Source organism: Drosophila montana, unplaced genomic scaffold, assembly GCF_035044405.1.
Source record: "Drosophila montana isolate Dmon_TW-CO22-7 unplaced genomic scaffold, ASM3504440v1 contig_3848_1, whole genome shotgun sequence".
NCBI classification, from domain to species: domain Eukaryota; kingdom Metazoa; phylum Arthropoda; class Insecta; order Diptera; family Drosophilidae; genus Drosophila; species Drosophila montana.
The window spans coordinates 493,280-506,472 of record NW_026998720.1 but is presented as its reverse complement, the minus strand read 5'-3'; the positions used below and the strand labels follow the sequence as shown (position 1 = coordinate 506,472).

The 13,193-nt window shown below is 37.3% G+C and overlaps 1 protein-coding gene across 4 annotated transcripts in view; it reads left to right on the top strand.

The window, feature by feature from the left end:
• Positions 1–11,945, top strand: part of Eip93F (Ecdysone-induced protein 93F) — a 70,831-nt gene extending 58,886 nt beyond the window's left edge. For all 4 annotated transcript variants that reach the window (XM_064696762.1, XM_064696765.1, XM_064696764.1 and 1 more), the window contains one exon: positions 3,119–11,945. In XM_064696762.1, coding sequence (XP_064552832.1) covers positions 3,119–5,855 — 2,737 coding nt within the window. In that variant the 3' untranslated portion in view covers positions 5,856–11,945. The remainder of the gene's footprint in view (positions 1–3,118) is intronic.
• The last annotated feature ends 1,248 nt before the right edge of the window (positions 11,946–13,193 follow it).

Sequence of the window (13,193 nt, the reverse complement as noted above, 5' to 3'; positions counted from 1 at the left end):
TCTTTCAAATCAATCTAAAATGTTAATATTTTTTAATATCTTTTTAATATATTTTATAATTACAAATTGAACTCTTACTGGCATATTAATTTATTCAATTATCTGGGCAATACGTGTGCAGGTTTTAATAATTTCTTAAATTACATAAATATTTTAGAGTATAAACTGTTTATTATGTCCTTCGGCTAAGACAATTCTACATCCATTTGTACCCAAATTCTCATCATGGCAGAGTCCCGAATTTTTTTTACCAATTTTCTTGTACTTTAATAGCTTGAGGTTAAGTGCGTTTTTATGTTTCAATATTTTAATTATATGCAGGTTAAAGTATCTTTTCAAAGTTCTTATTTTTTGTTTCAAAAAGGGAAAACTCGCATGTCATTATTTAACCTAACGACCTCGGTAAGCCCGAAAATTATTACCAACGCATTGGTCGCATTGTGCATTCCATGTATGTATGTAAGTGGATGTAAGGTATGGGTGCGTTTGTGTGTTTGTGCTTGCATGTGTGTGTGTGTGTATTGTTGTGTATTTAAGGCATACAAAAGGTGTGGGATGAACCGACAAAATGCGATATGCGCATAAAAATGTCAGCAACAACAGCAGCAACAGCAACAGCAACAGCAGCAGCAGCGGCGGCGGCAGCAGTTGCCGATGCAATTGCAGCAAGCGTCAAAATTACAACAGCAACAACAACAAATTTAACACAAAAATGCAACAAAAATAAAGCAAAAAAATCAACCCTATTTTTGTTGCATAGCTGTTGGTTGCCGTTGCTGCCACAAATTAAAACAAAATGTCAGTAAAATCGAAAAACACAAAAAAAAAACACAAAAATTACGACGAAAAAAAGAGAACGACAAAAAAACACACACAGCGGTGCGGGCAACTGCAACGCAAATGAATCCTCGCTACATGCGTGCAACAAAAACAGCAGCAGCAGCAGCAACAACAACAACAACAAAAACAGCAACGAAATTCATGGCAGCGGCAGCGCTGTCGGCTTTGACGCCAACAGCAGCGACTGCTGCAGCGGCTCTTGCAAAGGCAAATTGCAATTGAAGTGCAGCCAAAAGGTAAACGACACCAACAAAAACAACAACAACAAAAATCAAAACGACATTGAAATGACATTTTTCATTTATATTTGCAATCCTTTTTTAACCGGCTATTGCTGTCGCACCTCGACACCTGGCCCGGCGCAATTATGAACATTTATACATATTTCCATATTTTTTCGGGCGTATTATTTAGTATATACTTGGCCAAAATAATAAATAATAAGAAAATTAAAAAGCAGAAATACATGCAAGTTTTTGGTCAGCAGAACTGCTGCAGTCATTGCCACTTGCCACCTGCTGTTACAGCCGTACACGTTTCGTTGTCTGCGTAATTTTCAGACATATTCCAGACGCGCGCGATCCTTAAAAATAAAACTAAACGAAAAAACGCATAAAGAAAAGGTTGCAACAACAACAAAAAAAGCGCCAACTTTTCAGTCAACTTTTCTGGGCTGGCCCACAGCCCACAGCGAGGACAAGAAGCTGTGCGTTTCCGCTGCCTGGCGACAGCCAGTGCAATGTACTGAAACCGTAGCCATGGCCAGAGCCGCCCGGCATTCCAAAACCCCACCCACCAAGCGCTGCCAAAAGGGTCTTGGTCTCAACTCGTCTCGTCGTGTCGCGTCTCGTCTCGTCTCGTCCGCGACGCGTCTCGCCCCGCCTCGTCTCGTAACGCGTCTCCCTGTTGGCTGCGCATAAAGAAAAGAAAAATTTCGTACGGCTTTCACTGATGTTGCTGCTGCGGGTGCTGCTGCTGATGCTGCTGCTGTTCGTGTTGTTGTTGTCGTTGTTTTTTCCTTGCACAAAAGTTGCCTTTTGAAATGGGCTACCAAAAGTGCGCTCCACCCGGCCAACAGAGTGGCTGGGGGCATCACCAAAGCGCCAAGTGGTGCGGCTTGGCTCGGGCTTAGCATTAAGTGAAAAATGCTTTTTTTGAAATTCGTCTAATGAACTTCAAAAACATGTTTGTCCCTGCCTTGGCTGGCAGGCTGACATCTTCGTTCGACCCCCTCCACCACCTCCTTCCACTCACCCCTCCTGGCGTGTCATCTTTTGTCTCTGCAGCAGCCGAAATCAGAAAGAAAAAAAACAAGCGTTACAAATTTTTCTATGCTGCATCCTCGCCATTGCCTTTGACAAGGACAACATCGCCGCTGCCTGCTGCAGACATTTAAGAAGCGCTCATTGTCAGTCCTTTTAAGTGTGTGTGTGTGTGTGTGTGTGTGTATGTGTGGATGCCCAATATATGAGCACCAAAAAAAAATGTATGTTCGCCGGGCATCAGGAAGTGGCAAAAGTGAAAATAATATTTTGTCAGCTTCTGCATTCTGCTTTGAACTGCAGTCACTCACAAAATGCTGTCAAAGGGAACTGATGTGCCAGCAAAGCTACTAAGGAACATATATATACTCTTTGACTGGTCAATTACCTCTATGGTCCATGTTCAATAGCTTATCTAGTTCTACACAAATTCAATCTCCATCCGTTTGCAATCTCGATTCAATTATAAATTTCTAAAACTAATTAACTTAAATCTATAAACTTTTTTTTTAATTCATGTGGAGCACATAGCAGGAGACGTCGAGACGACTCCATGAAATATATATATTCTTGATCAGTATCAACAGCCAAGCTGAAATACGTTTGTTTGTCTCTCTGTTTACTCATTCAGCCTTAAAGCTATCGTCACGTAACATTGCATACGCTAATCTTCTAGGTAAAAGCAGTTAATATGTCGGACTAATCCGGCTTCTAGCTCTATATCATATAGCTGTTTTAGGAATGATCTGTTAAGCATCAAATTCTCAGCCTCATTAACCCATATATGTATAACCATAACATATCGCTGTACTAGAGCCTAGAGGAAGTGTCGATCAGAAACAAAGCTTTTGAAAAAAAACATATTCGGCGTGCCGAAGATATCCGATATTTCTTGTTTTTATATAGTTGCAAAGTCGATATATATTTACTATATAGTAAACATCCAATCCCTAGCTAATCGAATGCACTTGCAAGCGCATAAAAACTTATCTTATTCTTGTTATTATCCTTTCCAGAGCTCTGTCGGACTGCGCCACGCCCCTAGCAGCGGCACGCCACACGTACAGCAACGAGGATTTGAATAGCGTGCTGCAGGATGTGCTGGTCAATAAGCTGGGCACGCGCAAAGCGGCCAGCCAGTACCAAGCGCAGCGCACCATGCTGCGCAAAAAGCAGTGCAAAATGTCCTTAGACGGCAAAAGGACGAACGTGCCAACGCCGCCAGAGCTGCAGCAGCAGCTGCAGCACGAACTGGATCTGGACGAGCAGGATGAATCCGGCGAGGAGGCTGGCGAAGGCGATAGCAATGCGTCGACGCCAGCGCCTGGCTTTAATGAAATCGCCCAACGCATTGTAGCCACTGATCATCTGTGCAAGCTGACCAGCATATCCGAGCACAATGGCAGCGAGCTGGGCGACGAGCTGGAATCAGTTATGTCGCCAAAGCCGACGCGTTCACAGAGCGGCGGCACACCAACTGGACACATACCAGCTGCAGCTGCTGCAACAGCTGGCGGCAATGCCGCTGGACTGCCCATGCCCATCGATGCACGTGTCCTGTTGCATACACTAATGCTGGCAGCGGGCATTGGCGCCATGCCCAAGCTGGACGAGACGCAGACGCTGGGTGACCTGTTCAAAACGCTGCTGATGGCCAACAGTGGCGGCATCATGAGCGAGGCGCTCGCCGGCGTTGTGGCGCCCGGCCTCGAGAGTAACGGCAGCGTCTCGTTGCTGCAACAGCAGCAACAGCAGCAGCAGCAGCAGCTAAATAGTGTTGCTGCAGTTGCCGCCTATCGCCGGCACCTACCAAAGTCTGAAACGCCTGAGACCAGCTCCTCGTTGGATGCCAATGAGGCATGCGAGGATCCCATACTGAAGATTCCGTCCTTCAAGGTCAGCGGTGCGCCCAGCGTCTCGCCCACGCTGCATTGCAGCAGCAGCAGCAGCAACAACAAAAACAACAACCACAACTCAAACAGCAGCAGCAACCGCAACGGCGGCGGCGATCACAGTCCACACTCCGCCTCACCAATGCTTGCAGCAGCTGTAGCCGCCGTCGCGGCCAACAACAGCTACAGGCAGAACAGCAGCAACAGCAGCGGCAATTTGCTGTCGTCATCGGCAACATCGATACAGAAGATGATGGCCAACACCATACAGCGCAAGATCAACGAGCAGAGCAGCCAGGACAGCCTGTTGGGTCTGGATAAGCGCAACAATGGCAACACAAGCGGCAGCGAGTGCAGCAGCAGCGGTGGCGGCGGTGGTGGTGGTGGCGGTGGCAGCGGCAACGTCGGCAGAAAGCCCAGCATATCGGTGGCAAAAATTATTGGCGGCACAGACACCTCACGCTTCGGTGCCTCACCTAATCTGCTCGCCCAGCAACATCACAGCCATCTGAGCGCCCATCATGCCCACCAGCATCAGCACCAGCATCAGCAACTCAGTGCACAGGATGCCGCTGCACTGGCCGCCGGCAAGGGCACGCGACCGAAGCGGGGTAAGTACCGCAACTATGACAGAGACAGCCTGGTGGAGGCAGTCAAGGCCGTACAGCGCGGCGAGATGTCTGTGCATCGTGCCGGCAGCTATTACGGTGTGCCACACTCAACGCTGGAGTACAAGGTGAAGGAGAGGCATTTGATGCGGCCACGCAAACGTGAGCCGAAGCCGCAGCCGGATCTCGTGGGACTGACAGGCGCAGCAAATAAAGTGAATTTGACGGCACTGAATCATCTGGATAAGCTGAAGTCCGGCAACAGCAGCAGCAACGCCAACAACAGCTCCGGCTCCAAGCTGAGCAACGCGCTGAAGAACAACAGCAGTGCGGCAGCTGGGACAGCGGCAGCACCCAATGGCATGAAGCTGCCCATTTTTGATGCCGCACCGCAGTTGTCCTTCCAGCCGAGCATGTTCTGGGCACAGCCAAATGCTGGCGCCAACTATGCACTGGACTTCAATCGCAGTCCTGAGTTTCTTAACTCGCACCTGGCCGAGGTGATGCGCAGCAGCCCGCTGGGCGTGGTCGCCAATCATCATGGCCATGGCGGCGTGCACATGACCAGCGCCGTGGACTTTGCCGAGAACATGTACGACGGCATCATACGGAACTCCCTCAAGAAGGATGGCGATGTTATTGCTGGCAGCGGCACCAGCGGCAATGGCAATGGCAATGCGCTGCTGGATCAGCTGCTGGTGAAGAAGACGCCACTGCCATTTACCAATAATCGTAGCAATGACTACATCAGCGCCGCCTGTTCCAGTTCCGAGAGCGTCAAACGTCCGGGTAGCCCGCTGAGCGCCTATTCGGATATTAAGCGCGAACGCCTCAGTCCCATGCGCAGCGCCGAAAGTGCCAGCAGTGATGAGGATCATGAGCATTCCAGCAACAACAACAACAACAACAATAGCAACAATAACAACAACAGCGACCTGGCGCACAACAAGAACAACAACGGCAGCAGCAGGAACAACAACAAGAACAACAACAACGGGAATGGACGCAGCCGCATGACATCGCGCGACTCGGAAACGGACGCCAGCAGCTTGAAGAGCGAGCAATCGCACAGCTCGGCTCAGCTCGCCGGTGCTGGCAACAAAATTATGGATCTCAATGGCAGCACAGGTGTCAAATACGAGCTGGAGCCAACAGCAGCGCAAATCTCACCCAGCAATTCGATATTGCACGAGAAGCTGGCGCAGATCAAGGCCGAACAGGCCGATTGCAACGCACCCGAGGAGCAGTTATAGAGCAGGTGGCATTCAGGCGACTGTCCGCAGCAGCAGCAGCAGCCACAGGTGGCACCAACATTTGTGTGGCCTCCGCTGGCCACACACTACTATAGTTTCTAGTTGGGCAGTGGTTAGTTGAGCACCCGGTCACGTGTAGTTGTATTGTACAGGCAATCGAAGATTGAGTATGTGTCTATAAATCATATAAGAAAAAGCAAACCAAATTTTTAAGTATATATACGCTATATATGTATATACATATATATATATATATATATATGCATAACAAAGCAAAGAGCCCGATTTGATAAGTGGGAAGCGGCGGGGCATATAGAGCAGCGTCCTGGCTCTGATTGTTAGTAGTTAATAAACACAATACAAGACATACATTATAGCATACAAACATAATTAAATATGTATTTACACATATGAAGTACACAAGAACAGTAACAAACAATAACAACACCAACAACAACAACAAGCAAACAAACATGCATAAATACACACAGTATTTATGTATATTAATTGTTTAGTTTTTGACAATCGACAAATAGGCATTCTCTTGTACAAACTTTCTAAAAACAAAACAAAACAAAAACCTAAAAACAAATAAACAACAACAACACCAAGTAAATAAACAGCAAAATAATATTATAAGACCAAAACTGAACTTAAAACAAAAGAAAACATTTTTTATTTGCATTCTCTATTCTGTTAAGTACCGAAAAACTAAGATAAAACAAAAGACCCCCATACATATATATATTTTTTTAATTAAAAATTACAAAAAACAAACCAACAGCCCACAATGCAATAAAAAAAATATCAACAGCAAAGCAGTTACAAGCAAAGAACAGCCCATCTATGCAGCGCCTGCTTGCGAATTGTTACCAAAATTCATGGAAAATGAAACATTCCAAACTTTCTACGTTTTAATCTTTTGAAAACTTGACTTAAGCACTTCAATTGTGATTCTCACTTGACTTTCGCAAACGCAATGCAGACGCCAGTTGCATAGCTACTGACAAACCCGACTACAATAACCACAGCAAAGACCATAACTAATGAATACCAACAACAACAACAACAACAACATCTACAATATCCGATCAATAACAACAGCAAACTTAATAGCCAACAAGCAATAATAACAATAACCATAACAATACAACACTACAAAAAACACAACAAGAACAAGAAATAGCAAAACAAAATTCAAAAACTACAACCAAATTATACTTAAATTCATTTCAATTCAACAAAATGACATATTAATTTCCATTAATTAAAGTCGAAAATAAATGAATACTTACAACCCTGAAACCTTAATGAAAATGAAGCATACAAAAAAACGGAAATCAATAAACAAAGCTGCCTTCACATTTACAAATTAAATAAATTGATAAGAGGAACGAGAAACGTTAGATAAAAGCACACAAAATGATAATAAAACAAAAAATCAAAAACCAAATTGAAATATACGCAAACGCAAAATTCACAACAACTAAATCCACCACCAAAAACCAACAAAAAGACACAACCCAAATCGACCCCATCAAATTCACAAAAAAAAAAAATTCGATATAATTTAAAAAAATCAAAATTAAAGTTTTACATATTACACAAGACACCAAGAGAAAGAAAATTACATACAAAATATATAGAGCAACAAAAAAATATTATTATTAAATATATGCAACTTGTATATGAAAGACAAATTTTGATGTTTCGGTGTTTAAATAAATAAAATTTAACTATGTGTTTAGGCAGTAAAAGAGTATAAAGAAAATTCCACATTGGCTAAGTAAATAATTCGGCAAATATAATGGCCCATAAAAATATATATAAAAGAAATGATATGAAAACAAGTCTTGATATAAGCATTAAATAACTCGATATCTATATATATATATAAATATATATATATATTTATGTATGTGTGTGTCTTCATCACTACGCGTATACCTCAAACAAAACACATGATCATTTTGAGCAACTATATATATTTAAATGTACTTATACACTCTATACACATCTTTACACAATATACAAGAAAAGCAACAACAAGAACAACAACAACAAATGAAACGTCTAACATATTTACACCGTAAAAAGTAACAACCTCTCCTACCAGTACACACTTGTAACACCTTTTTTGGCCAACATTGAGTCACACATGCCCTTTCGATGTCTCTTGATTTAAGAAACTTTTCAAAATTATAGATGGGTTACTAAATGTATGCGTAAATAAAAAATCAAAAACAAAAAAAAATCAAAGAGTAAATATATATAAATGTACCTAAAAAACATATTTTGTGTGCTAGTTAGTAAGTGTCAAAAAGAATTAAAAATATTAAAAAATAAATAAAAATAAAAACAATTTAATTATAACAAAAAAAATATATATACAACAAACATATGTATTTTTAAAGTCGGTATGTCAAAGTGTTTAGTAAATTGTAACGACAAAACAAAAATATATAACAAAAATTCTATTCAGTTAATTTGTGAAAGAAAGTAAAAAGAATATAAACAAAATCATTTAAAAGCATTTAAAGCAAAACACAATAAATTACTTATAATTTAAGCATGGAAAGTTTAAAGTATATTTATTGGCTAATCTTTAAAAATACATTCAATGTGCATAAATGTTGTGGTTAGTAACAAATATCTGTACGATAAAATTCAAAATTTATATTCAGGCCTACATTAAAAACAAAAAAAAAAACAAAAAAAAAATGGCATTTGGTGTATCAAAAGAAATCAAAAAAAAAAACAATGTAAAATTTAGTAAATTATTTGCATGATGGCGTGCAAAACGTGTGCGTATCAAACCAACAAAAAATTGTTTATTATACGACAACAACAACAAAAAATCAAAAAACAAAAAGTATTTATTGCTAATTTAATTATATTTGAAGTATACATAAATATTTATTATACATACATATATACATATATATTAGACACACTATCTGTGATTAATAATCCAAAATTTTGAAGAAACTTTTTCTGACTAATGTTGGTTAGGCATACAAGAAAAACAAACACAATCTAAACAAAAATTAATAATGAAAACTTATTATAATAATGAAACATATAAAAAAAAGATATAAACAAATTGTAAAATGATCGGATAAAAATAATTAACAACAATAACTACACAGAGCACAAGCAAAACTATCATGTTTTTGAAGCGAAAGAGAATTCTTAACTGCAGCCACAAGTTGCAACAAACAGCAGAGAAAATAATATGGCAATAGATTACTTTTTCGAACTCTAAAATAGCAGGGCAACAACTACGGCACATTACTACAAAACAGACGACATTTCAGAACGCATATAGGTGTAAATATATTTTGGAACATTTTTTACTCAAAACTACCCAGAAATGCAGAAAAAAAAACCTGTCTACTATAAACAAAATTATAATAACAGCTTTGAAAATAAAACAATGCAGTGTAAACATTTTATAAAACAAAATTATACAAAAAAAAACTAAAAAAAAGAAACACACATTAAAGAAAAAAACAAAATTCCAAACAAAAAAATATGCAATTGCAAAACAAATATTTTGTTTAAGAAAAAAAATTGCAAAAAAAGTAAAACAAATTATATGTAAAAAGACGATAAACAAAAATCAAATTAAAAATAATGAAAATAAAAATAAAGTGCAATTATACGGTTTATATGTATTAAGAAGCAAACGTTATAAATTATACGAAATTTAGCTAATATTTCGAAGCATGTTCAGCATAATTTCAAGGCCGGTTCGTTGAAACCAACCAAATAATTTGAAAAGTTTATTAACTATGAATCTACAAGCATGCCAGGTCTGGGCGCTTTGTTTTGTGCTTTGTGTCTGATCCAAACAGAAAACATTGCACGAACCAAATGTACTAAAAAATGCAAACACATTAAAAAAGAAATGTTAAAGAAATACCCAACAATACACACACACACAGACAAAATGGCATTCTTACAAGTAAATACAATAGAGAAAAGTGAAAAGCGAAAAGCGAAAACTGAAAACTGCAAGCCGCATGTGAGGGCGTGAGATACTGAAATATCAACCTAATGTTAGGTCTTAGAGTCGAGTGTAATGAGTAACAGCTTGAGAATGTTGAATTGTATAGAATTTTTGCATGCCAACCTCTGGCCCCGTGCAGTTTGCCCAAATACGCCCAAGAAAAGTTGGCAACAAAAAGGTGACAACGCGCAGCCACGGGGGCGGGGGTGGGGCGTGCAGAAACGCTCAGGTACGTGTTTTATTTTTCGGAGAGAAAAAAGATTGATTACCCATACATTACTTATTCTTTGTTTACTACAAATTAATAGTTAATAATTGTAAAAAAAAAAAACAAAAAACATTAAATCGATATACTTACTAATAATTATAAAATTGTTTAAAGACGAGTCTTAGCATTTTTTATATCATGCTTTAAGAATTGCTCACCTTTGTGTATAAAATATAATTTGTTCAACATGAATCAAAATTTGCTGAATGTAAGTGCATATACTTAGTGTCTATTTTCTCTCTTTAATTTATGTATATGAATTAGTGCATATTATTATTACAATTATTCTAATTAACTGTACGCGCAGTCCACGCAAAATAGGCAAATCAAAATTTTACTTATTATTACGTATATAAACATATATATTTAAATTTTTTTTTTAAATATCACAATGAAACACACATACTTATGTATATTATTAGCAGCGTGTAGCAGACTGGCGTGCTGAAACTGTTGTTAGCCTTGATTTGTGTTTTGTATATATTAGACAACATTATAAGCAATTCTCTTTAAACAATTTTTATTATAATATTACGAACGGGCAACACATTTGACTTATAGTGCAATTGTTTCAAACAACTAACAAATATATATTAATAACAACTGATATAATTTAACAGATTTCTTTGCAATACCAAGAAGTATGTATATGTAAACAGCAACAATTATTATTTAACCAAGAAAACCTTTAATTGAAAATCAAAAATCATTATAAGTGCACATAACTTTTTATAGACATTTAAAATATGCCTAGGTTCTCCAATTATATGCACGCAACTAAAGTCAAAGTCAGTTTTAATTTTGCTAAAAACAATCATTTGCAGTCAAAAACCAAACATCACAAAATTCAATTGTTATATTATTCTCAAGCAGTTCAACAAACGAGAAACCATTCAAAATAATACAATGTTTAGTTGTGCCAACAAAACTAATTCAGAACACGATCCTTTTACGTTTTACTTGAGCGTTAAGCGATCTTCAATAAAAATGCAAAGAATACAACCAGACAGCAAGAAACAATAGCCCAAATCTGCCCAGAAAAGCCAACCACAACAACACCATTGGTAACCAACAACAATAGCCCAAAATAATTGAACTAAAAATTGAAATAACAATATACAATATCTAAATATTGTATACCAGTACATATATAACTACTATGTATGTAATCATATGAATGAGACAACAAAACACAAAGCCTGACGTCGATTGTACTTTTCTTTTTTCTTCAAGCAATTACCAAACAATTTAATTAAACAATAGTACTACTCTTACTACAAACTAAAATAGCAACAGTAATAGAAATAGCCATAGCCACAAACAATTAACATTAAAACAAACAAGTAAACAAACACACACGACACACAGAATTAACAAACCCGAATGAAAAACAAAGAAACAAACTCAAAACAACTAATTTTCAATTCAATTTCAATTCATAGCAATAACCAATACAATACCCACATAATTAACGATCATAGCCAAGCATACAATAGACAAGACAATTAAGACAGCAAGAGAAAAAAGAAGCAGAACATGATCGAGGAGAGCGCAGAGCAGTTTTCACATGGCGTATGCGCAACATTTTGCATTGCGTATACGCAGCATTGCACAAGAATATGCAAGGCATTCGCAAAAACGCTCGAAACGTTTGTCATAAGAAAATGAAACAATTTTTATTTCAATTATCCACTCAACCATCACTCTTTATAGATACAGATACAGTAAACAGATAAAAACAAAAAAACAAAAAAAAACAATAGCCCTAGTAAAAAATATTAATCATATTAACCAATAAAAATAAAACCAACAGCAATAGTTCTAAGTTATTGGCGAAACCAAAAGGCAAACAAACATAGAAAAACAGGTGATTGCAACTAAAGCAAGGCGTAATACTCTTCTTAGCGAACAGTTTGTTACAATTTGTATGCAACATTTCTCAGACTTTGTTGAAGCACTAAAATGATAAACAGTTTCTCGTTTTTAACAGCATACATTTAGATTATTTTTACTACAACAAAGACGACGCCCTCGATGCGTTCAAAACTGATGCAAGTACAATACAAAACAAAATAATAAACAAACAAAAAAAGTACATTTTAAAGCAAACAACAACTTAGCAAACTGAGCAAAATTCTGTTTCTTTCTGTTTTTTTTTTGCATTTTTCAATCACAGCAAAAAAAACATAAACAAGTTAAAAACTGTTTCACAGCCAATAAGCGTAACTACATATAAATGCATTATGATTAGCAATAGCCCATAAGTACAGATAGCATATGTATGTATTTAGCATTAAAACCAGGACATCAACAACAACAACAAAAGCAAAGATAAAACTTAAGCAAACACCAGCCAAGCATGCAAACAAAAAAGAATTTCAACAACAACAAAAATACCGATTATTTGAATGCTAAATTCCATAGAAATAATGTTTTCAAATTTTCTTTATTATACGATTAGTTCTTTACAGCGAAAAATGTTATATATATATATTTATGAATATTAATTTTTACAAAAATAATACAAAAAACCAAGGAATATCTTTCCTAATTTTGAAAAAAAAAAGATATAATTTTATTAAGTACCAATAAAAAAATTGCATAATTTGTTTAAAAATATATAAACAAAAGAGTTATAGGATTGAGATAAGTTATATTTAAATGAAAATTTGTTCAGCGTGCATAATTGTTATATATACACTTATACTTAAGATTAAGTTCATGATTTTCGTTATTTTTATTATTTACTTATTATGTTTTAAACGCAAAAAATATATATATACAATATATCATATATTTACGCTGAAAATGTTTATTAATAAAAACAAATATTTTAGTTAAACAGCTGCGATTTTCATTTTGATTTCCATTTCTTAGACACACAGAGGCTTTTATTTTTAAACATTCACCCAAGACGAGCAACGGCTACACGTTTAACTGATATGCTATATATTTACACAAATACAAATGCTAAAAGTATTATTATAAAATGCAATAGTAATCTACGAATCTAGTACGTTTATTAAATACTTAACAATAGCCCAAAGTAAATATTGAC